General features: G+C 35.7%; 1 protein-coding gene across 5 annotated transcripts in view; it reads right to left on the bottom strand.

Moving 5' to 3' along the window:
* The window catches only part of LOC130664099 (collagen alpha-1(XVIII) chain-like), an 826,723-nt gene that overhangs the window by 282,206 nt on the left and 519,234 nt on the right, over positions 1 to 25,283 (bottom strand). For 4 of the 5 annotated variants that reach the window (XM_057463858.1, XM_057463861.1, XM_057463863.1 and 1 more), the window contains 2 exons: positions 18,326 to 18,340; positions 18,156 to 18,251 (listed from right to left, as the gene is read on the bottom strand). In XM_057463858.1, the coding sequence (XP_057319841.1) occupies positions 18,156 to 18,251; positions 18,326 to 18,340 (111 nt within the window). The remainder of the gene's footprint in view (positions 1 to 18,155; positions 18,252 to 18,325; positions 18,341 to 25,283) is intronic. The other variant, XM_057463859.1, reaches the window with a different exon arrangement.

The following is a 25,283-nucleotide window of genomic DNA, read 5'->3' as shown; positions in this document are numbered from 1 at the left end:
TCTTGCTTCATCCTTCCGAAACGTTTTTATATGCATATTTTATTACTTGAATCCCTATATTTTTGAAATAACAAATTTCTTTAAGTGCTTTATGGCCCTCTATAAATGCACTTAAAGATAGAAGGTCCTCGGACATCTTATAAAAGAATTACTGTAACTTACAAATATTCATACTTTCTTCGCCTCTTACCTCTTAGCACCCTTCCGTTTCACCTTTGGCCGTACCATTTTTCCTAAACTTTGCAATCACCTTATACCTCTACTAGTGCCTACCTACTACTCCACGTCATGAGTTTTTTCACTAATCATAAGCCGATTTTTTCTCCCAACGAAAAAAGCCCTTTTTTCGCATTTGAAGTAACTTAACAAAATTGCTTGAGATTGTAACAATCGGTACACCTGAGTCACCACTCAATCGAACCTTAAGTTCAAAATTTTTCATTTTATTTTATATAAAATTAATTTGGAGAATTCGGAGCTCACTCACCAGAATACAATAATGCATGATGATACGTACATGCGTAATGTACATGTGTTTATATTATATAAATATATATATATATATATATATATATATATATATATATATATATATATATATATATATATATATATGTATGCTGCCCGTATATGGGTACTGACATATTTTGGGTTTGCTCTGAATTCCCACAGACTAGTGTACAAGTATGAACGGTCAAGTTACAAGATTAAAAGAAACAAGCAAATAGAAAATAGTACGCACAGCTGCACCGCTATGGCCGGTCCCTTACGAAGAACCTGCTGATTCAATGTTTTCCAGATGTCCCACGCAAGGATTTCTCTGGGTCTTCCGCGACCGCGAGTCCCTCGTCATCGTAAAAGTCTTAATAAATATGTCAAAGCATTTTCTTGTTTTAGCTCGACTCAAATTTTTACGACTTTTCCAGTTAAAACATCTGCTACCAATAGGTCCCGCTGTTAAGCGGATCCTTACTATTTCTTTTCTAATGTACAAATCTCTCTCGAATTTCATTTTTTTACTTTTAATTTTAATTACATTCCTCAGAACCGTCTAAAATATTGGTAGCAAGTGTCGTCATAAATTCGTCAGAGAGACGTTGTCTTTAAAAATTACATGGTTCCCCGCAGAACCTCTCTATTCCCTTTTTCTATTACCCAAATTTTTCCTCTCAATTTTATTTTTCTTTTAATTATATTTTTCTAGAGTACAAAAATCTGTTGACCATAAAAGTCATCATATATTTGTCAAAGAGATGTCGTTTTTAAAATCCCACGATTCCCCTCGGATCCTCACTTCTCCCTTTACCACCATAGAAAAACTTTTCTCTCAAATTTTTAATTATATTTCTCAGCAAATGTCATCATATATTTTATAAAAGTTATTTTCGAACAGCCCACCGCGGACTTATTTTTCTATTTCATATCCTGTTTACTACAAAATACCAAGAATTCCCGCAATAAATATGTCATTCTCAGCTGCTCAAAAATCAAACCCTTATATTTAATTTTTCCTCTTTCTTTAACCCATTCTTTATTTCGTCTTCGGTCTTACTTTTCTTTCAAACCTTTTCATATATAAACCCAGGAAAAATACTCAAATTCAGTCATTACTTCTACTACCGAAACCCTTGTCGGATCTATCTAAATCCGAGAGTAAGACTCACTGAGTCGACTTCAAAATTCGTTCTCGTGACGCTCCACGCCTAGGCAATCGGGGGTCCTAGATCGATAATCGCAATTCGATTCTTTTATTATTTTAAAATTCAACATCTAAAAGTCATTACCGCCGCAACTAAAACCCTTGTCGGATCTATCCGCGAGCAAGACTCCAAAAATCGTTCTCGTGACGGTCCACAGCCTAGGCAACCGGACTCCTAGATCGATAAACGGACTTGAATATTAAAATTTAACATAAAAGGTCTTTACTTTTTAGTTAAAACCTTTGTCGGATCCATCCGCGAGTAAGACTCACTGAGTCGACTTCATAATCCGCTCTCGTGACGCTCCACAACCGGACTCCTAGATCGATAATCGCAACTCGATTCTTTTACTAAAAATTATAAATTACGCGACTTAAATTTTATTTTTAAAACCTTTCTCCGTGAGGTCCTACGCTTAAGCATCTGGACTCCTAGGTTGGATACCTAAAATAAAATCATTTGAGTTCGCATTAAAATTAATTAAACCCTTTCACGTGACGTCCAAATCGGAGTCCTTGTTCAGGAATAATTAATTCCGCTAATAAAAAACCTAAAAATCATAGCAAATTCACTCGAAGGCAAAGCCGGCCTTTCGGTTCAGCGTGCAGTGCGTTCGTTTGAATAGATTCAACCTGTGAATCTCAATAAAACTGTCATAAACATTGTAAATTTCTGTGTGCACAAATTCAAATTGGTGAATTTGGAGTGAGTGTGTGTGCAGGTATATCAACCCTTCTGGGTAAGTCTAAAATTATAATATTTTTATGTAAAATTTAACTTATCAATATACTACACATGTTTTTTTATATACATTCGTCTTTTCATTTACTATCCTTTTTCTCCGGCATTCAAGTGCTTGTAATTTGAGTCATAGTAAATTTAAGTAAGACAGAGAAAGATCACGGTCTTCTCGAGGGCCCATATTCACCGACCCAACATCCCTCTCGCTCAGAAATCCCGGACCTACCCTAACGCCACGCAGGTCATTGAACGGGACAGTCTATAGTACATCTGCTCGGTACGAATAGACAAATAAGTAATAAACGATACGAGATTATAACATTCGTATATCAGCCACGTGAGCCGAATTCCTTGGTTGGATGACAGAATAAAAATAATTCCATATTATAACTTATCATTTAATAATCGGTGCCCAATCACTCATATGTTCTCACACTAGCCACGTGACGGTTCAATCGAACTCCTTGGTTGAGTTATAGAACGAGATAATTCGGTATTCCGATATTAAATAATAAATTAAAATAACCCTTTCGCCCATCGCCTTCACTCACTCCGATCGTGACAAGATAGTTAGTAGAGAATTACAACTTGAGAGAGCTGGTCACGTATTTTTGCTCATACACCTAATTTATTCGTATACCTACATTTGAGTCTACACCTTTGTTCATACACCTATCTTATTCTTATACCTATCAACTATATTGTTTGTAATCATAGTTGTTCAATTCAAAATTCATATTATACCGATCAATTAATTAGTAAAAATCAGTGTAAAGTTATATAGTGCGGAGTCAATTTTGAATAAATATCCAACCATATATTTAATCTGAATCTTATTACAATAATTATTTCAAACGCCAACTATCTATTTTTTAGTAATATAAAAAATAGGAAAAATTGTTTAACGCAATTTACATTTTGGTCCTTCGAGCCGGATTAGTGTCTAAAAATAATTTAATAAACAATAAATTTAAAGTTAGTGTCGATAGAGTAAAGTGCATCGAGGTTACGAAATTTTCCGACCATCTGAGACGCTGATCCATACTTATTCAACATTCAACTTTCGGAAGCAGAGAAAAGCATCAACAGCAGTGGTACCTCCGTCAGAATCGACATCTGAAGCATAACAAAGGTAAGCTCGTTAATTATTCGCCAATATCCTAATATAATTCCTGTTCGCTTGAATGTATTTCGCAAAACCTGTAATGGAGCCCAAAGAATATCTTTAAATTCTCAAACGTAAACGCGGTGACATTAAAGCTCGTATAACAAGGCATAACACATTTCTCGAAAAATCACGCGCTGCACCGGATCTGAATGTACTTAAGATCCGATTAACAACACTTGAAAGCCATTTTAAATCTATTTATGCGATTCACGATGAGATCCAAGGGATCCAGGCCGAGGAACAAGAGCAAACTACTAATAATGCAGAATTAGAAAGTATCGAGGAGGAATACTTCACTGCAGTCGCGGCAACGCTTATTGATGCTATAATCGAAAAAAATCGTCCTTTAGTAGCTGTTCCTGTAGTAAATCAAAATTCTGACGGGTCTGGCAGCTCCGCGATACCGCATATTACAATTCAGCAACCGGCCGTGGCTATCGTAAAATTACCGGAACTGGGATTGCCAACATTCGATGGCAACATAGAGAATTGGAATTCTTTTCGAGACAAGTTTATGTCAAGAATTCACAATAATAATAATTTATCAGCAGTAGATAAGCTGCAATATCTGGAAAATTCGCTCGCGGGCAAGGCTAAGCATGCAATTGAGTGGTTAGAAAGCACCGAGGATAATTACAATGAAGTGTGGGATATTTTGGACAAAAAATATAACAACTCGCGTAAAGCTATTTTACGACATTGGTCCATCCTACATGATGTACCGTCAATATCTAAAGATTCACCAAGATCTTTTGATGACCTCACGGACACGTTTCGGCAACATTTGTGCGCGTTGAAGAGCCTCGGGGAACCAATCGAGCACTGGAACACCTGCGTCATTTATTTAATACTCAGTAAAATTAGTGAAAATAAGCGTTATCAATGGGAGACGACTTTGCAGGACAACAAGATGCCAGCATATGAATCACTGCTTTAGTTTATTGAAAAACGTGGTAGTTGTACTGATTCTTCTGTGGATAGAACTACTGCTGATAAAAATGTAAAAAATAATTACAATCTGCGACCGTCAAGAAACCATTTTATTCTCGCCCGCATGCGTTAGTAGCTAGAGCTAATGGCAATAATAATAACAGGAATAATAATTATAATCATAATCGCATCAGTTCTAATAATAATGGTTATAATTTTAAGAATAACGGAAACAATCACGTTAATAACATGACGAATTCATACCCACCGTGTCCTATTTGTCAAGGGAAACACTCTATTTATAAATGTTATGCGTTCCGTGATATGTCTATATTAGAGAGGAAAAAGGCGGTCGATAATGCAAGGCTTTGTCATAATTGTCTGTGGGAAAAACATGGGCCTGAAGGTTGTAAAGGTGGTACATGCAGATTATGCAGTGGTGAGCACCACACCTTTCTTTATCCTGTGAGCGGGGACAGTCGGCAGCTACCTGCTCAAGTAAATGGGTCGATATTTAATAATTCAAACAATACATCGGCATGACTACAATCGGGCCCGGTAAAATCTTTAACGCTGGATACTCCTAGTTCGGACGATCTTATACCTACGGCCGTAATTTTCATCGCAGAAAAAAATAATAAATTTATACCATGTCGCGCTATAATTGATACTGGCTCTACAAAACATTTTATAGTCGAAGAGTTAGCTAATAAATTGCAATTAATAAAAAAACGTCATCACATTCCGATTGGTGCTCTTAATGAGTTATCTACAGTGTCTAAATACAGCGTGACGACTGACGTGGCATCACGATGTAATGGATTCAAAAAATCATCGGAGTTTCTGGCGGTGCCTTCGATTACTTCTCTTACCCCAGATCAACAAATGAATCGTGCTGGGATTCATATACCCTCGAACATTCAGCTGGCAGATCCTGAATTTCATAAACCTGCTCCTGTAGACCTATTGATAGGAGCCGGTACTGCATTATGGTCTCTATGTATCGGTCAAATTAAACTTTCAGGAAATCAAAAGCCCGATCTCTTACTGCAAAAGACGCATTTCGGCTGGATCGTTGCAGGCAGCTGCCCTATACTGGCGTCACCAGAGAATCCAAGTGTAAAATGTCATTTGCTCAGTATAAAAAATGACCTGTCGCGTTTCTGGGAGATAGAAGAAGTTGCAACTGTGACTAAGTGGTCAGAAGAAGAAACATTATGCGAGAATCATTTCAGAGAGACGTTTAAACGAGATGCTGAGGGTCGTTATGTGATACGTCTTCCCCTTAATGACAAACACGCACAGTTGGGAGAATCATATCGCACGGCGCTTAAACGTTTGCGGAGTTTGGAGCGGAAATTCCAGCGGAACAGTGAACTGATAGTGCAGTACACTAATGTATTGCAAGAATATGTTAAATTGGGTTATATGCGACAATTCTCGGATGACGTTCGAGATGGTTTTTTCTTACCGCATCAAGCTGTCATAAAAGAGACGAGCCTGACCACGAAAGTTCGTGTCGTCTTCGATGCGTCGGCAGCGTCGAGTTCTGGAGTGTCACTGAATGATGCGTTGTTAGCTGGCCCGACATTACAAGATAATATTTTGGCGCTTTTGTTACGTTTTAGATTGCATAAACATGTATTAACGGGCGACATTGAAAAAATGTACCTGCAGATAGTGGTAGTTGACGAAGATCGTCGCTACCTGCGCATATTGTGGTTAAAGGAGGATGGCTCTGTTGCCGTGTACGAGTTTAATAGGCTTTTGTTCGGCTTAAAACCAGCGTCCTTCATTGCTACCCGATGTTTAAAACAATTAGCTGCCGATTATAAACATCTATTTCCTTTGGCTGCACGTATATTAGAGGAAGATCTATATATGGACGATGCCTTAACGGGAGCGGGTACCGTCGAGGAGGTCATTCAGATTCAAGCAGAGCTCACAAAATTGTTACAAGCTGGTGGATTTAATTTAAGGCAATGTACGTCGAACACGGCGGAGATATCAAAAACAATTCCTGATCATAATATAAATTTGCAACTTCAAGGAGATGACTCCGCGACACTCAAGACTTTAGGAGTCCATTGGAATTCCACATCGGATACCATAGTTCATACCGTCAAGCCCATTGTGCTGGGAAGTGTCACAAAAAGAACAATTTTTTCAGAAGTCGCAAAAAGTTTCGATCCCCTGGGTCTTCTCAATTCGGTCATTGTAAATGCAAAATTGCTTATCCAAGAATTATGGAAGTTGCAGCTAGATTGGGATGAAAGACTACCTGCAGCGTTGGATACTCAATGGCGAGACTTTGTTAGTCAACTACCTGCGCTGAACGAGGTCTCATTCGATCGAAAGGTTGTTACGGGTGCTCAAAGAATAGAACTTCATGGATTTTGTGATGCGAGTGAAAAGGCGTATGGCGCATGCATCTACCTGCGATCTATAAGCGCTCATGGTCGTATATCCATAGAGTTATATTGTGCAAAATCGCGGGTTGCTCCGATTAAAAACATTCAGACGATTCCGAGATTAGAACTCTGCGCTGCACTTTTACTCACGGAATTGTATGTCATTGTTAAGAATTCCATTCGTATCGATATCGAACATATCTTTTTTTGGACTGATTCTATGATCGCCTTATATTGGATTAGAACTCAGCCTCATTTATTAAAAACCTTTGTGGCTAGGAGAGTGTCCGTAATACGGGAAAAAACAAACTACGAGAACTGGCGACATGTACGCACGTATGACAACCCAGCAGATTTGTTATCACGTGGTGTGTCACCGAAGGAGTTTAAAAATTCTACCTTGTGGAAGAAGGGTCCCGACTGGCTATCAGATGGAGAAGAGAGATGGCCTATACAACTGTGGTCTATACCTGAAAAGGTACTTGAGGTCCGGCAGCCCAAATGACTTCTGTCAACACCTATTGATTTGAGTTTATTTGAAAAATGCTCATCCCTATGCCAGCTTACTCGTATGGTTGCTTGGTTATTTAGTTTCTCATCCTTTGCTAATTTGATAAAGAGACGTGAGAATAAATTTCTGACAGTCAAAGAATTGCGAGCTGCAACCCAGAGAATTATTTTATTGACGCAGCGAGTGGTATTCAAGGAGGAATTCAAACAATTGAGAAGGGGCGAGTCGGTATCGGGTAAAAGTTCTCTCGCTTCGCTAAGTCCCATACTCTCGGAAGATGGTCTTATAAGAGTGGGTGGCAGATTGCACAACTCGGCATATAATTATTCGAAAAAACATCCTATTATTTTGCCGAAGTCGCTACATGTTACCGAGCTCATAATACAACAAGAGCATATATATAATTTACATGCAGGGGTACAAACTACACTATACGCAGTAAGACAGATCTATTGGTTGATAGACGGCCGAAACCAGGTCCGTCAGGTAGTCCGCGCGTGCGTTGTGTGTGCACGCGCGAGACCTATCAAAGTAAATTATCCTATGGGTCGCTTACCCAAGGCACGTATTGACGAATGCCGACCTTTTACCAATACGGGAGTGAATTACTGTGGTCCCTTTCAGGTAAAAGAAAATAAATATAGAAATAGAGGGACTGTAAAAGTTTACGTGTCTATCTTTGTCCGTTTCGTTACTAAAGCCGTGTATCTGGAAGTTGTTTGGGACTTAACAGCTGAAGCATTTCTCGCCGCTCTGAAAAGATTCATATCAAGGAGAGGACGATGCGCCAATATTTTCTCGGACAACGGTACGAACTTCGTTGGGGCGAACAACGAGTTAAAGGAGTTATATGAATTTTTGAAATCTGATGCGCACGCCAATAAGATTCATGACTTTCTTGCAAATAAAAATATACAGTGGCATTTTAATCCTCCTTTGTCCCCACATTTTGGTGGTCTTTGGGAAGCTGCTGTCAAATCTTTCAATCATCATTTAAGAAGGGTGATCGGTGTTTCCGTTTTTACGTTTGAGCAATTTTATGATTTAGTCATTGAGATCGAGGCTATACTTAATTCCCGACCCTTAAATCCTCTTTCGGCTGATCCTAATGATCCTTCTGTATTAACTCCTGCCCATTTCCTCATTGGCGATACTTTATCGAGTTTGCCGGAGTATGACTTTTCAGATACACCAGTCAACAGGCTATCGTCGTAGCAACATATTCAGAAAGTCAAACAAGATTTTTGGGAGCGCTGGCGTAAAGAATACGTCAGTAAGTTGAACGTGCGTCACAAATGGCGTGACGGAGACCATGACATCAGTCCGGGTAAGATTGTTATAATACAAGTGACAATCTACCTTCTATGAAATGGAGGTTGGGACGTATCATCGAAGCCAGTCCGGGGGAAGATAGTATCATCCGAGTCGTACGATTGAAAACATCCACAGAAGAAATCACCAGGAATGTCAAGAGGCTTGCACCACTTCTTGTTGAGACTGCAGATCATAAAAATTGCCAAAATTCGGCATGGAGACTTACAGTGGCTTTATAATTTATTCTTTATCCAAGGTTTTATTTTATATTAGTAGTGTTAGTTGATCGCTAGTCTCTCAACCTGGGGAGTATGTTTGAGACTACAATTTTATTTTAGATTTTAATGTATTTTAAATTTTTGTTCAATATGTATTTTAAAACTTTTGCACATTATTGTTACTTCAAGGTCTCGACCTTTTTTTTTATCCTTGATTCGTTCTTGCTTCATCCTTCCGAAACGTTTTCATACGCATTTTTTATTACTTTAATCCCTATATTTTTGAAATAACAAATTTCTTCAAGTGCTTTATGGCCCTCCATAAATGCACTTAAAGATAGAAGGTCCTCGGACATCTTATAAAAGAATTACTGTAACTTAAAAATATTTATACTTTCTTCGCCTCTTCCCTCTTAGCACCCATCCGTTTCACCTTTGAACGTACCATTTTTCCTAAACTTTGCAATTACCTTATACCTCCACTAGTGCCTACCTACTACTCCACGTCATGAGTTTTTTCACCAATCATAAGCCGATTTTTTCTCCCAACGAAAAAAGCCCTTTTTCCGAACTTGAAGTAACTTAACGAAATTGCTTGAGATAGTTAGTAGAGAATTACCACTCGAGAGAGCTGGTCACGTATTTTTGTTCATACACCTAATTTATTCGTATACCTACATTTGAGTCTACACCTTTGTTCATACACCTATCTTATTCTTATACCTATCAACTATATTGTTTGTAATCATAGTTGTTCAATTCAAAATTCATATTATACCGATCAATTAATTTGTAAAAAACAGTGTAAAGTTATATAGTGCGGAGTCAATTTTGAATAAATATCCAACCATATATTTAATCTGAATCTTATTACAATAATTATTTCAAACGCCAACTATCTATTCTTTAGTAATATAAAAAATAGGAAAAATTGTTTAACGCAATTTACAGTCAGAGTATTATATGAAAATATGTCCCCAAAGTCAGATATATATCGCAAGTAATAAGCGGATAGAAATGTCCTCAAAGTCAGAGTATAATATGCAAATATGTCCCCAAAGCCAGATATATATCGCAAGTAATAGTGAGATACAAAATGTCCTCAAAGTTAGAGTATAATATGAAAATATGTCCCCAACGTCTGATATATATCGCAAGAAATAGTCGGAAAGAAGTGTCCTCAAAGTCTGAGTATAATATAAAATTATGTCCCCACAATTATATATATATCGCAAGTAATAGTAAAATAAAAAATGTCCTCAAAGTCAGAGTATAATATGAAATGATGTCTCCAAAGTCAGATATATATCACAAGTAATAAGCGGATAGAAATGTCCTCAAAGTCAGATATATGTCGCAAGTAATGGTGAGATAAAAAATGTCCTCAAAGTCAGAGTATAATATGAAAATATGTCTCCAACGTCTGATATATATCGCAAGAAATAGTCGGAAAGAAGTGTCCTCAAAGTCTGAGTATAATATAAAATTATGTCCCCACAATTATATATATATCGCAAGTAATAGTAAAATAAAAAATGTCCTCGAAGTCAGAGTATAATATAAAAATACGACTCCAAAGTCAGATATATATATCGCAAGAAATAGTCGGAAAGAAGTGTCCTCAAAGTCTGAGTATAATATAAAATTATGTCCCCACAATTATATATATATCGCAAGTAATAGTGAGATAAAAAATGTCCTCAAAGTCAGAGTATAATATGAAATTATGTCCCCAAAGTCGGATATATATCGCAAGTAATAGTCGGATAGAACTGTCCTCAAAGTAAGAGTATAATATGAAAATATGTCCCCAAAGTCAGATATATATCGCAAGTAATAAGCGGATAGAAATGTCCTCAAAGTCAGAGTATGAAATGAAAATATGTCCCCAAAGTCGGATATATATCGCGAGTAATAGTAAGATAAAAAATGTCTTCAAAGTCAGAGTATAATGTGACAATATGTCCCCAAAGTCGGATAAAAATAACGAGTAATAGTCGGATAGAAATGTCCTCAAAGTCAGAGTATAATATGAACGTATGTCCCCAAAGTTAGATATATGCGCGAGCAATAGTAAGAAACAAAATGTCCTCAAAGTCAGAGTATAATATGAAATTATGTCCCCAAAGTCTGATATATATTTCAAGTAATAGTCGGATAGAAATGTCCTCAAAGTCAGAGTATATTATGAAAATATGTCCCCAAAGTCAGATATATATCGCACATGTCCCCGAAGTCGACGTATAACATGTCGATTTTTGAGATGGTAAGAGCTATATATATCAGATGTTCTCAAAGTCGGACTATATCATAAAAATCCAAAATATCACTGAAATACCAAAAAATAGACTCAAAAACTTAGTGTTATATACATCAGGACGTTAAGTAGTACCTATATATATACATGATATATATCGGTCATTTTGGAGTCTTCAAAGACCGAGTTAAACATATATATATATATATATATATATATATATATATATATATATCTATATATATATATATATATATTAAATAATATGACAATTTTTTAATATCAATGTTATTAAATTTTTATTCTGTCAACTATCAATCAAACTTGAATCCCCAATACTTAAAAAATATTCAAAGGTTTCGGCAGCAATTTTAAAGTGTAAATCGATATCGATTGATATACGAATATTTATAAGTTTATAGATAAATAGATTTGATTATATGTATCTAATGAATTCTACTGTATTTTATGTACAAAACCAAATTCATCATTAGGTGCATTATTTACGTAGGATATATCAATTTGATAATTTGAGTTAAGTAATGCCATAAATGTTTCTTAATTGTAAGTGTATAACAGACTAAAGGATCAGACTACAAACCATCGATAACCAAAGTTAAACAGCATCGACGTGGGTCTTTAATTGGACGGGTGACCTCGTAGTAAAATAATAGTCAATGGTTAATAAATTTTTTTTTTTTTTTATTTAATTTTAACCGACATTTATAATGATGAAGACAATAAATCCTAATTAAACTACTTAATTAATAACTTACAGATATTCTAAATGAGATTCTAAAAATGACTATATTCGTTCATGCATGATTATATATAATCATATATGATCATGTATAAACAGATCAAGTTATGTATGATCAGACCTGGCCAATTTTTGGATCTGATCATATATAGACAATTATGCATGATCATATATGATTAGACAAAATCTTTTTACATCGGGTACCTATTTGAAATTGGAAAATCCAGAACGATATACGGGACATTGTTTCCGTAGAACGTCGGCTACGCTTTTATTAAATTCTGGAGCCAATACTAGCATGCTCAAGCAATTAGGAGGGTGGAAGTCGACTGGAATAGCACACGGTAATTTTTATTTGTGTTTAAAAAAAAATCTAAATTTCCTATTATATATAAAATTTAAATATGATTGAACTTGTTTCGCTGTGAAAAATGTATTCACACTCAAATAATTTTTATTTATTATTACTTTATTTATCAATAGTATACGACTTTACAGGTTATATCGAAAATTCGATGAACAACAGACAAAAAATTTTTGAGGGTATAACCCATGCAGCTGGATCTGATTCTGAAGTGAATCCTCAACATTCCACGAATAACAACAATGAGACTGAAGACACTAACCGGGTTGACGTCGAAAATGATGATTTTTCAGATGACTTTTTTGCAGATGATGAGACTCTAGCCACGATTGAAAATTCGGTTCCATTAGGAGTACCAAAATCCACAATGCCTACTACTGCACGAAAAAATAAAACTATACTTACAACTACTAATCATTCTACGCGATCTACACATTTTACTGAATTACCTCCGGTTTCGGTTCTTTCAAAAAGATCAGAGAATGAACCACCATTAAAAAGAAGTAAAATTGAAGAAGCTAGATCTCAAACAAGTTACCAAAAATCAAAGTCTCTATCAGCGAATTCATCAATAAACAACAATCCAAATGTCAGAAATGATAATTGTGTATATCATAGCAATATTATAAATAATTTCTATTTAACTACCAATGATGCAATTAGCTCGAAAAAAAACAAAAAGCATCAAAAACAATTAGATTTTAATATGATGAGTTTTTAAAGTGACCTAATATAAATTATCTTATTATAAATTAACTCGCTTCGCTCGTGCCGCAAATGTCGGGGCAGGCATCAATACGCGTTGAAAAGGAGTTATATAACGTATTTAAGTTTGATTCGTCGACATACTTTCGGCCGGGCATAAAGAAAAATAGTATACACTGCACGGGTCGAAAGTTGGAGAGCCCTGGACTGCGCGTCGGATGCCCTCGGCTTCGCCTCGGGCATCGTGACACGCAGTACAGGAATCCCCAGCTTTCGGCTCTTCTAGTGTAATATACTATTCTATTGATTGCTTCAATTGTTGCATTTTAAATATAATGAGTGCATAAATAATTATGCTCATAATAATGGACATTGGAATATATTGTAAATATTCGCAATGAATAATCAATTAAAAGTTCCGATTTCAGAGACGGAACTCCAAATGGTAAGACAAAATCGTTTATGGGATCGATTACTTGCGTTTCGAGAACAAGAATCGAACAGTTGTAGAAATTTACCGGTAGTAGAATCGGAATCTTCAAAATTACAAGCCCTTCTGTTAAAGGAGACTGTTATGGGCGAAAAACAAAATTATTTACGTGCTCGATTGCTTGCTTTTCGAAAGCATGAATCAAGCAGATGCGAGATTCTACCTTTAGTAGAATCTGAATCCATAAAGATGAAGGCTCATCTTTTGAATGAAGCCGCAATTCGCGAGTTCCAAAAAAAGTCGGAAATTAATCTCGACCATTTGAATAGATCAAAAGGATCTATTAGAGTCAAAACTGTCCATAAGAAGGCAGGATTAGATTCAAATAAATTTTTGCCTGAAAACGTACCACTTATAAATATTTTAAACGAGAATTCATATAATTCGGAGCCAATGATTGATTTTAATTGTTTGAGTAATAATTCGAGTCACGCGTATGTCAATAAGGAGCTGCCTGTACTTGTAATGTCAGGAGCTCGTACGGTTCGGTCTGCTCAAGGATTATTGAGAGCCGAAAATTTGAATATCCGGGTTGGCGAGCTTGCTGTTCTCGCAGCCACGGAAAATGAAATTATGCCGATCCGAGCCGGTGGAGTCTTCGAGATCGAGCATACGGATAAAAATGACAAGGGTGAGTTCGTGAATGTTAAAACAATTAAAAATACAGAACTACTTTACTGCTCAGTGGCGAGTAAAGCAGAAAATAATTACAGTCAATCATTGGGCTCAAAAATTAATTCGCTATGGTGGGTTATTTCAAAAGGAAACAATCCACAAAATGAAAGGAAAGAAAAGGTTTATAAACATTATTGTAATAATGTAAACGATAAATTTAGTGGTTTTACGTTTTCCGGTTCAAACTTGATAAAAAATATATTTTACATTATGTTTTGTATGAAAAGTATATTTGACCTGTTAATTTTAATTGAAAACAGTTTACGATTTTGTCTTATCATGGATATTTATAAAAAGAGTATCTGTAAAGTAAGGTGGAAAGAACCTCCAGATAAATGTAAATTATCGGAAATTAAATTTGACAATACAAATACTAAATATTTGAAAATAGGCGCTAATTTGGACCGAAAAGGATTAGACATTAACGATTTATTTTTGATCTTATTAAATATAAAGAAATTAAAAAATTATTTAATGTTAATGTATTATATGAATTTTATTTTTATGGAAGCACTATTCAGGCTTTGTATACGACTTTATGAAACTGATTTAATCTGGTGGTGTTATTGGGTTGATTGGGCGAATTTCAAACATTACCATCGGAGCCTGACGGAAGAACACTACAGTGTGAGAAATAAATCTTCAAAATCAACCAGCAACGGTGCTTCCAGTTCTACGAGTGATGTCAAGGCACCTACAATCAGTTCATTCGCGTGTATAAATATCAAATTTATACACGTCAAGTTATTTATTTCTATTAATTTTGAAGACTTCCACTGTTTAGCAGAAACAGTTGGAATGTAGATTCCAACTATGTACATCAACGCCTTAAAGGTCGTCGCCGAATCAACCAAGGATCAAGATTTCGATCTTAGGAAATGAAGATTAGGATATTAGTCAGCCGATCTAATCAATCACAATTATTATTTCGACTGCCGAATTAAATCAGTTAAATGAAAGTACGTTATTTTCACTATTGTGTTAAAATTAATTGAATTCCATACTATAAGATGTTCAAAATAGAAATAGTAACCGACTTATGTCGGGAGGCTTTGGAAAAAGTAAATTTAGATTACATAAATGACTTAAGCCATAAAAATAGTAATAATTTTGATTACTTAAACATTATATAATTATATACAATAATAGCGCATCTCAGGTTTACGTTAAAATTGCAAGCGAATAACTTCATAAAAAAATTTATGATCGAACTTTGGTTTGAAATTTATGAAAATTCATAAAAAATTGACAAATTGTTGATACCGGTATTTTTTCTTAATCGAATTTTTATCGTATTGTCCAGAAACCTTTTTTTTATTCACTAATGTTAGAAACAAATGGGTTTTTTCAAACTTTAGTGCCGATGAGAAAAGTCAACAAAAGAACGATACCACTGATCGACAGCATTATTTTTTGAAACGCATTTCTATCGTATCGATTTGTTTATAACATTAGTTAACAAAAAACAAAAAATATTCTTTAGAAGATATGATAGAAATTCTTTTCGGAGAAAATGATGACGATTGGTAGTATTGACACTTTGTCAATTTTTTTTTTATTTTCTTTGATTTTTAATGTAAAAGACTTAAGAGAAAAATTTGTTGGGAGAAGATATATATGGAGGAGAAGAAAGTCACCGGTGCTAAGCAGCAGCAGAAGAAGTTCAGTGCTCGCCACTAGATCACACTCAACCTCTGTGCTGTTCCTGGGTAGATATGTATTTCAGAGTTGTTATATTTTATACTTGATAACAATTTTGGCTCAGGTACTCCTCTGATATTAGACAGAGTGAAAAGTGTCAGTTTTAGTGGTCATATAGTAGATGCTCAATTACAGTATGCCATTAAAGTTCCGTTGAATAATTTTTCTTACTATACAAAAATAGAAAATACTTTTTAGCCAATAAAAAAAAAAGTTATTGAATCGAAACGAAACTTTGGATTTTTCCAAAAATTTTTCTGTTCTTTTTATTTTTTGCGTTGGTGCATATTAAATATGTATAATAATTATATTTTTAACAGCTATTTTTTGTCCGATTCTTGTGCATATTTTAAATATATTAAAAATATATCTTAGAATGGATAAGAAATCCCTGTTGGATCTGAATTACGGTAGGTTACCGTAATTTACGGTACCCGGCAGAGTTATCGTAATACACGGTAAAATTCGGTAATTCGTCGCAAATTTATGGTAAAATGCGGCAACTTACCGTAATATACGGTAAATTGTAATCTTTTACCGTAATTTACGACAAAATACTGTAATTCACGGTAAAGTACCGCAAATTTACGGCAAATCGACGAATTTTATCGTAAATTACGGTAATTCTGCCGGATACCGTAAATTACGGTAATTTACCGTATTCGGATCCACCAGTGATACATGTTTGAAAATATGAAAAAATTAATGAGAACAATATATTTCAAATTTATAAAAAATATAATTATGAAAATATATTGTTAATTAAACCAATAACATAAGAAAAATAATATAACAAAATTATATATTTTTTATGTACTTGGAATATATTTTTTAAAATATTTTCATATCTCTATTTTTAATATATTTTAAGACATCGGGAAGGGGAGGCAAAACGAGGTACCCCCAAAATTTTATGAAAAAAAATTTAATTTTTGAAATGTTTTCTGAACACTCTAAAATATAATTTTTGTAAATATAATTGAGCATTATTTAAAATTTTCTTTGTGAAACTTTTTCAGGATTCACTCTGAATTTTTACTCTTAATTTACTTTGGATACACCCTAAGGCCAAACGTAATGCAGTCCAGTTCCACTCTAGATTCGCTCTGGTAAAACTGTGGTTCTACCCTAAAGAACACTTTGGATTCGTTCTAAAAACTTTTGGTTTCTCTCTGAAAAGACGCTCGTTTCATTCTGGACTTACATTGGATTCGCTCAGAATTTGCTCTAGATTCACTCTGAATTTATGCTCTTGAATTACTGTGAATACACTCTGGGAATACTTTGGATTTGCTCTGGTTTCAATCTGATTTAAGTCTGGTATCACACTCAAAAAAGGGCACAAAACCGCGCTGGAATCAGTATGGTTCCATTCTGACTCTGGTTCCAGAGTGGTTCCAAAATATATTTCATACCGCTAGAAATATGAAACGAAATCTTGAATTTTTTCTTAGTAATTGATTTAGAGACTTCTTTGTTAGTAATTGAACTTAGAGACGCCACTAGACACCACGGACGTTGACCTATGATCTTTTTTGTAGATCCGTAAATTTCTGACAAAATAAGTTTATTGCATAGGTATTTATCCCTTAACTAAGGGGTTACAGGATTTCAAACAATAAATATTATTTTTTAAATATGTCAAATTTTCAGCTTCAATACCACCCAATCATTAGATGTACGAAAAAAAGCATAAGAATCTTTTTCTGAAGAGCGATAAAATTCCTAGAAAAAAATTGATTGTGCTTAATTTTGTATCTATGTGTTAAAGAGTGATAAAAGTTCATTCAAAAACGCCAATTATTTAAGCAAATCGAACTTTGAGTTTCAATATCTTTTAAATGGTTGAATTCACAAAGAAAAAAAATGCAAGAAACCTAGTTTGAAAGACGATAACTTTCATACGAAAATTTATATTCATTTTAGCTGTAGGCTTATTTTCAAGCGAGTAATAAAATTTTTCTTATTGTACTTAAGTAGGAAAGTATCATTACTTAGGCAGAGTGAAACGGCACTGGCATTAACTTTTTTATTTTTTTATAATTATTTTTCGGTAAGAAATAAATGATTAATATCATGCCTAAAAAAAATCTAATTTGGAAAATAACGGACACCTTAAAATATGTATATACATTGGATTATCTTTTCAATAGTTTTATTCTAATTTACTGAAAATAAATTTAAATTTCTGGAATATAATGAACGCTTACTCCTGCTGTGTTGCTGTAAGGACTTGGTGCACCGGCTTCACCTTTTTCTCCTTTAGGTCCTATGTTTCCTGGTATTCCGGGAGTTCCTGGTCGACCCTATAATTATAATTTTTACGAATAAATATATCAAGCACAATGATTGTAAAAAGAAAGGTGACTTATGAACGTACCTTGTGCATCGTGTTCTACACATAGTAGCATTATATTAAAAAAAATATATCGTTTGTAATTGATAATATCGAAATATTTAATTAGTATTAATAGATGTACAGTTCAAGGTATGCAGTGTTACGTCCCCGTTTTTGTTATTAAATGAATAAGATGTATTAAATGATTATTTTTAATTTATAGTTTTTAAGTCGTCAACAGGAGAAGAGAGAGACTGACAATTTTCTATCTGTCTATCTCTTTTTCTTTTTCAATTCTGTTTCTGCGGTATAATGTTATTGCCATCAGAGCAAGTCCAACTAAATTGTCGGGAAATTGTTGGATGTACTTTCAATAATAGAAATAATGTATAAAATTTTGATTAATTGATAGTGAAATCGCGATCTAAGTGCCATGATCTTTACGATGTCATATGACCGTTGAGATTAGTGATGAGCAAAATCTGTCTTGGTCTTGTGATTTTGCAAGACCAAGACCAAGACCAAGATCATACAAACACTAGCAAGACCAAGACCAATACCGAATGAACAAGAACAAGACTGAAACCAAGACCGAGAGTGCAAGACTAAGACCAAAATGCAAGACTAAACTAAAAATTATAACTTCCGTTGTAAATAAGATATATGAGAATAAACGAGTTTTTGTCGAAACAAGGAATTTTGAGTGTTTAAAACTTTTAACTTTTTTTTCTTACACTAAAAGGTCAATTTATGCGTTCAAGATTTGGAAGGGTAAGTTTTCTAGTTTTCGTTACTCTGAGAACTATTCATACCATTTTCTTAGGACGATATGATACGATCGTAAGCATCTAAGAAAATTTAAGCATTTCACTACTGTAATGGAGATTTAAGTACATCAATCACGAAAATACGCTCTATTTTTAGTAAAATTAGAAGACGTGAGAAAGTCAATAAAACATTCCATTCCGCAAAAAAAAAGAATCTCCGAGAAACGAAAAAAAAAAAAAAAATAAAACTGAATATAACGTAAAAAAAAAGTGAAAAAATTCTTGTTTTATCTCTTTTTTCGGAAATTTTTTTTTTTTTCTCTTTACTTTACATTTACTGAATAACTAACGCAAAAATGGAAGAAAATCCGGAAAAAATTGATTTTTTGATTTTGATAACGATTAAACAATTTAAGGAACAAAACTTGTTCCTTTAATTGTTTTGCAAAACTTTGAGCAATCGGACCAGACAAACGGTTCAATGGATCAATCTGAAAATTTCCAGGGCTTTCGAGGGTACATTAAGCTGTAAAATTACTTGACAACATTATTTTTTTTATCAATATTTGCAGAGTAGCGATGAGTCGACTAAAAAACCAGAAAATGGCCATTTTTTAAGGGTTTTTCAAATGGATATCACGGATGAAAAAAAAAATTTTTTTTTGAAAAAATCGAAAACGAAAATTGTAGGGAATTTATTCAAGTTTCTTAAACTGCCCTTTGAATTACTGTGCGGTCATTATTTGCTGAGATATCAATAATCAAAGACAAAAGGATCCTTTTTCATTTGAAGGCTGATATCTCAGCAGCAAATTGACGTACAGAGAAAATAAAAAATGCAAATTGTAGCTGAATAAATTTCCCAAACGAGCCATGAATTCGTTTCTTTGAAAAAATTTTTCCCGGCCCCGTAGACGTAAAAAACGAAACCAAAAAATTTAGAAAAATTTAGTGTCGACCTTTTTCTTATGATTCCGAAAAAACCGTGGCTCAAAAAAACGTTTTGCTGGAATATCTTCAAACTAGAGGTTTCAAGCTTCAATTTGCTTCTTTTACTTTTTCGATACGATCATTTTTCACGAAAATACAGCCTTCTAAAAATCACTAAAAAATCTATAAAATTTTTTTGTTCCTTTAATTTTTTGGATAAGTGTACTTTGGTGGAAACGTCATGAGCTTCAATATCCTATTTTGGCAAAAATGGCGCGATATTTTTTGTCAACTTCGGCTACATCTGTCCCAGCTGAGAGTTTGTTTTCGCAAGGATCTCTTGTGATCCGAAAACATCGCAATAGATTGAATCACGAGTCAGCTCAATAGCTATTGTGCATCAATTCTTGGTCACCAAATAAAAAATAATAAATATATGCGTATAAGTAACGTATATTATATTATAATAATATATAAGTATTAAAATTAATAGAATACGGTAAAAGTTTTTGATTATTGTTAAATAAAGCTTAATTAATTATAGACATTAGACTGTGCCAAATGAAATCGATATTTTTTTTTTTTCGGTCCCATACGAAAATTAGGTTGTCTCACTAAAAAAAAAAAATCCTGAAAAAATTTCAGCTCGATATGTCTATTTTTCAGTTAGCGCTCGCGTGAATAAGAATTTTCTAATAAAATTGTTTTTTATCCCAACTTAATATTTTACAACTCATTAAATATAACTGATTGAAAAATGGCCAAGGTGCCATTTTGTAGAAAATTTAATTCTCTACAAAAGGAACTTATGATCGAATGAAAAACATGAGCCAATTTTTTTCTGTAGCCATTTGAACCTAATTTTTTTTCAAAATTTACATTCATATTTACTATCAAACGCTTAGAAAACTGTGTTGCTATGTATGAAACTTATTGAATTCAATTTCTCTAGGAACTTTTATGATCCCAAGGAATAGATTTATACTTAAAGTAATAAAACTAACATTAAACTATTGTGTAAAATGAGCGAGTGCTCTGTGGGATTCTGGTGGAGGTGTGGTAAATTCAATAACTAACAATTAACACAAAAATTACAGATAATAGAATAGATCTTTATTTAACAATATGTTCACTGAATAACTGTAAGAAAAATACTTAAGAGCGAATGCAACTACATAAATAAGCGATAGCGAATGCGACAAGTAAAGCGGTTAAAAACGCGTGGTGGTTAGTAAGACTGCCCGATGTAGATTCATTATTGAGACGGCGACTTCTTCCTTCGTGGCTGCTCGGTGGTGACGTGGCAGCATGGCTGCAGTAACGAATTTTCCCATTGGCTTAAAAGCGCGCCAACAGGAAATAGTTAGCCGCCAATTTCTCTGATTGGCTGGCTGGTAGCGGGTTCTCATGCCACCGTAGCACGGTCATGAGCAAGAAATTGTATGTGTCGGGCTCAAATAGCGAGTGACCCGGCACTATACTGACACTCAAGTCAGTAGCGAGTTCAGCTACTCCCGATCGTAGCGGAAATGCACGAAGCTTTTCAAATTGCCTAAGCTCGTGACTGAACATTCTCCCTAGCGCTGGCGACGGTGTCGACAGGATTGTCTTCTGGAGAGTGAACTGGTAGCACACACAATTCAGAAGTTAGCGGCTAAATCTGCAGGATCTTCGAGTAGCGGAGCGATCGGACTTTAATTTAACACAGTCTCAATCTGTGTTAACTGTAGCGAGTTGGTCGTAAGTCAATAGCGATTCACCAATAGTTCGTATAAAATGGAACTTGATTGACTTTACGGCTGCTTCCCATTTGTCACCAAAATGGGTAGCGTTTGACGGGTTGAACTTGCAGTCTGTGCCATCTGTAGCGAGTAAATACTGAAGTTCCTTTAGCTGTCTCGATCCTGCTGCGAATTCTTTTCTTAGCGTGGCGTCTGCTCCTATAAAATTTGTACCACAGTCCGAGTATAGGGTACTGCAGGCGCCTCTCCGATTAGTAAATCTTCTAAATGCTGCGGCGAAAGCGTCAGTAGAACAATTCATGATAATTTCAACATATATATCGGACGCAGCGTAGAATGTGAGACCTGGCTGGAACTTGCCCACCTTCTATCCAGTCAGATCTCCTTAAATCAGCGATAGTCAATTGAGTTCCCCTATGAGATGTTCTTAGCAGTATTACTGGACTATTTCGTTCATCATCCAGTAGCGAATTCTTCAAGCGACCGCCGACTCTGAGTACTTCATTGTAGTCGACGTAGGGAATCAATTTAGCGAGACGATGATTTCGTTGTAGAGAATCACCATTTTTCAGTAGTTTCAGCTCTTGCGAATAGTACTGACGTTGCGTATACTTGATCAGCAAAGTCTTTGCGAGTTCCAGGTCAACTGTAGCGAGTGGTGTGGCCAGTGTGGACTGTGGCACTTTTTTTTATTTAATTAAGCGATGGCACGTAGACAGATTCCAAGCGTGTGAAGTAATGGTGACAACTTAGAGAATTTATCCAGTAGCGTGTATAGCGGGTGTGAATTTGCCTTGTAGATGGTAAAAACCAGACCTGGACGTTCTTCAAGATGTGATACCGTCTGCAAAGGGATGTCAAAAGATGGCCAGTTTTCTTTTGATTGACTGAGCCACTTAGGTCCCGTCCACCATAGCGAATGCTGTTCTAGTTTGGCTGCTGTTAAACCTCTTGAAGCGCAGTCAGCTGGGTTGATTCGTATCCCCGTAAAAGATACAGCGGAGTCTGTCCACAAGAAAATTGATATATTTTCAAGTTTCAAGATTTTCTTGACGTAGAGTACCAGTTGAGCGAGTAACACAGCGGCATTGAGCTCCATTCTTGGTATTGTAGTGGGTTTCAGTGGAGCAACTTGTTTAAGTTCACACACTAGCGAGATATTGGAGCTTCCAGTAGCGTCAGTAACTTTTAAATATACGACAGCAGCCATAGCGAGTTGAGAAGCGTCAGAGAATCCATGTAGTTCAATTGATACATCATTTTGTACATGATTCTAGCGAGGTATCTGAATCTTCGAAATCTGATGTATTTCATCTCGACATAAATTCCATTCTAGAAGAAGCAACAATGATAGCGTAGCATCCCAGTTGAGTGTAAATTCACTGGAGCGGCTTGAGCGTGTAATTCCGTTGAATTACTTGCCCACTTAGCAAGCGGGAAACATCCTGCGGCACACATTTTTTTTTATGTCGAGAGCAACTTGAATTGCCTCAGCGAGTTCATCTGCGCCTCCATAGATGTTGTCAACATAGCGGGTATTTGTTAGCGGGTAGCCATGTTGTGCATCGTGTCGATGCGGTTCATCTGTAGAGCGACTTGGGCTTCAGCGGCCATCTTGACTACACGTTGCACACAAAATGGACGCGATGAAAGTAAAACCGACGCTAAGTTTTCGATCGATTGCAATTAGAACGTCTTTTTACACCGGTGTGTAAATTAATCACCACAGGTAGCACTCTAGTAGTGCTCAGCAATGCCCATGGCACTTAGCGATTTTCAATGCACAATTTTCACTGCACTTTTTACTCACAATTTTTTTTTTGACTTTTAATTTGTGATAATTATTAATTATTGAACCCACACCAGATCCGGCTCGAAGTCCAAAATGTTCATTCACGAGCTTAATCATTTTGAAAAGCTTCGTGTACTTTCGCTACGTACGGGAGCAGCCGAACTCGCTACTGACTTGAATGTCAGAATAGTGCCGGGTCACTCGCTATTTGGGCCCGACACATACAATTTCTTGCTCATGACCGTGCCATGTCGGCATGAGAACCCGCTACCAGCCGGCCAATCAGAGAAATTGGTGGCTAACTATTTCCTGTTGGCGCGCTTTTAAGCCAATGGGAAAATTCGTTACTACAGCCATGCTGCCACGTCACCACCAAGCAGCCACGAAGGAAGAAGACGACGTCTCTATATCTAATCTACATCGGGCAGTCTTACTAACCACCACGCGTTTTTAACCGCTTTACTTGTCGCATTCGCTATCGCTTATCTATGTAGTTGCATTCGCTCTTAAGTATTTTTCTTACAGTTATTCAGAGTACATATTGTTAAATAAAGATCTATTCTATTATCTGTAATTTTTGTGTTAACTGTTAGTTATTGAATTAACCACACGTACACCAGAATCCCACAGAGCACTCGCTCATTTTACATTTTGGTCCTTCGAGCCGGATGGCCGCAGCATTTAGAAGATTTACTAATCGGAGAGGCGCCTGCAGTACCCTATACTCGGACTGTGGTACAAATTTTATAGGAGCAGACGCCACGCTAAGAAAAGAATTCGCAGCAGGATCGAGACAGCTAAAGGAACTTCAGTATTTACTCGCTACAGATGGCATAGACTGCAAGTTCAACCCGTTAAACGCTACCCATTTTGGTGACAAATGGGAAGCAGCCGTGAAGTCAATCAAGTTCCATTTTATACGAACTATTGGTGAATCGCTATTGACTTACGACCAACTCGCTACAGTTAACACAGATTGAGGCTGTGTTAAATTAAAGACCGATCGCTCCGCTACTCGTAGATCCTGCAGATTTAGCCGCTAACTTCTGAATTGTGTGTGCTACCAGTTCACTCGACGACGTCTCTATATCTAATCTACATCGGGCAGTCTCACTAACCACCACGCGTTTTTAACCGCTTTACTTGTCGCATTCGCTATCGCTTATCTATGTAGTTGCATTCGCTCTTAAGTATTTTTCTTACAGTTATTCAGTGTACATATTGTTAAATAAAGATCTATTCTATTATCTGTAATTTTTGTGTTAATTGTTAGTTATTGAATTAACCACACCTACACCAGAATCCCACAGAGCACTCGCTCATTTTACATTTGGTCCATCGAGCCTCTTATATCTTTGGTCCTTCGAGCCGGATCTGGTGTGGGTTCAATAATTAATAATTATCACAAATTAAAAGTCAAAAAAAAATTGTGAGTAAAAAGTGCAGTGAAAATTGTGCATTGAAAATCGCTAAGTTCCATGGGCATTGCTGAGCACTACTAGAGTGCTGCCTGTGGTGATCAATTTACACACCGATGTAAAAAGACATTCTAATTGCAATCGATCGAAAACTTAGCGTCGGTTTTACTTTCATCGCGTCCATTTTGTGTGCAACGTGTAGTCAAGATGGCCGCTGAAGCCCAAGTCGCTCTACAGATGAACCGCATCGACACGATGCGTAATATGTCTAACCGCTTGACTGACGCCATACTTGCTACTCAAGGTGCCGCCGCTATAGATGCTGAACTCGCTTTCTTGAATGAATTGTGG

This window comes from Microplitis mediator, chromosome 2, assembly GCF_029852145.1.
Source record: "Microplitis mediator isolate UGA2020A chromosome 2, iyMicMedi2.1, whole genome shotgun sequence".
Classification (NCBI taxonomy): domain Eukaryota; kingdom Metazoa; phylum Arthropoda; class Insecta; order Hymenoptera; family Braconidae; genus Microplitis; species Microplitis mediator.
This window is presented reverse-complemented; position numbering and strand designations above follow the sequence as displayed.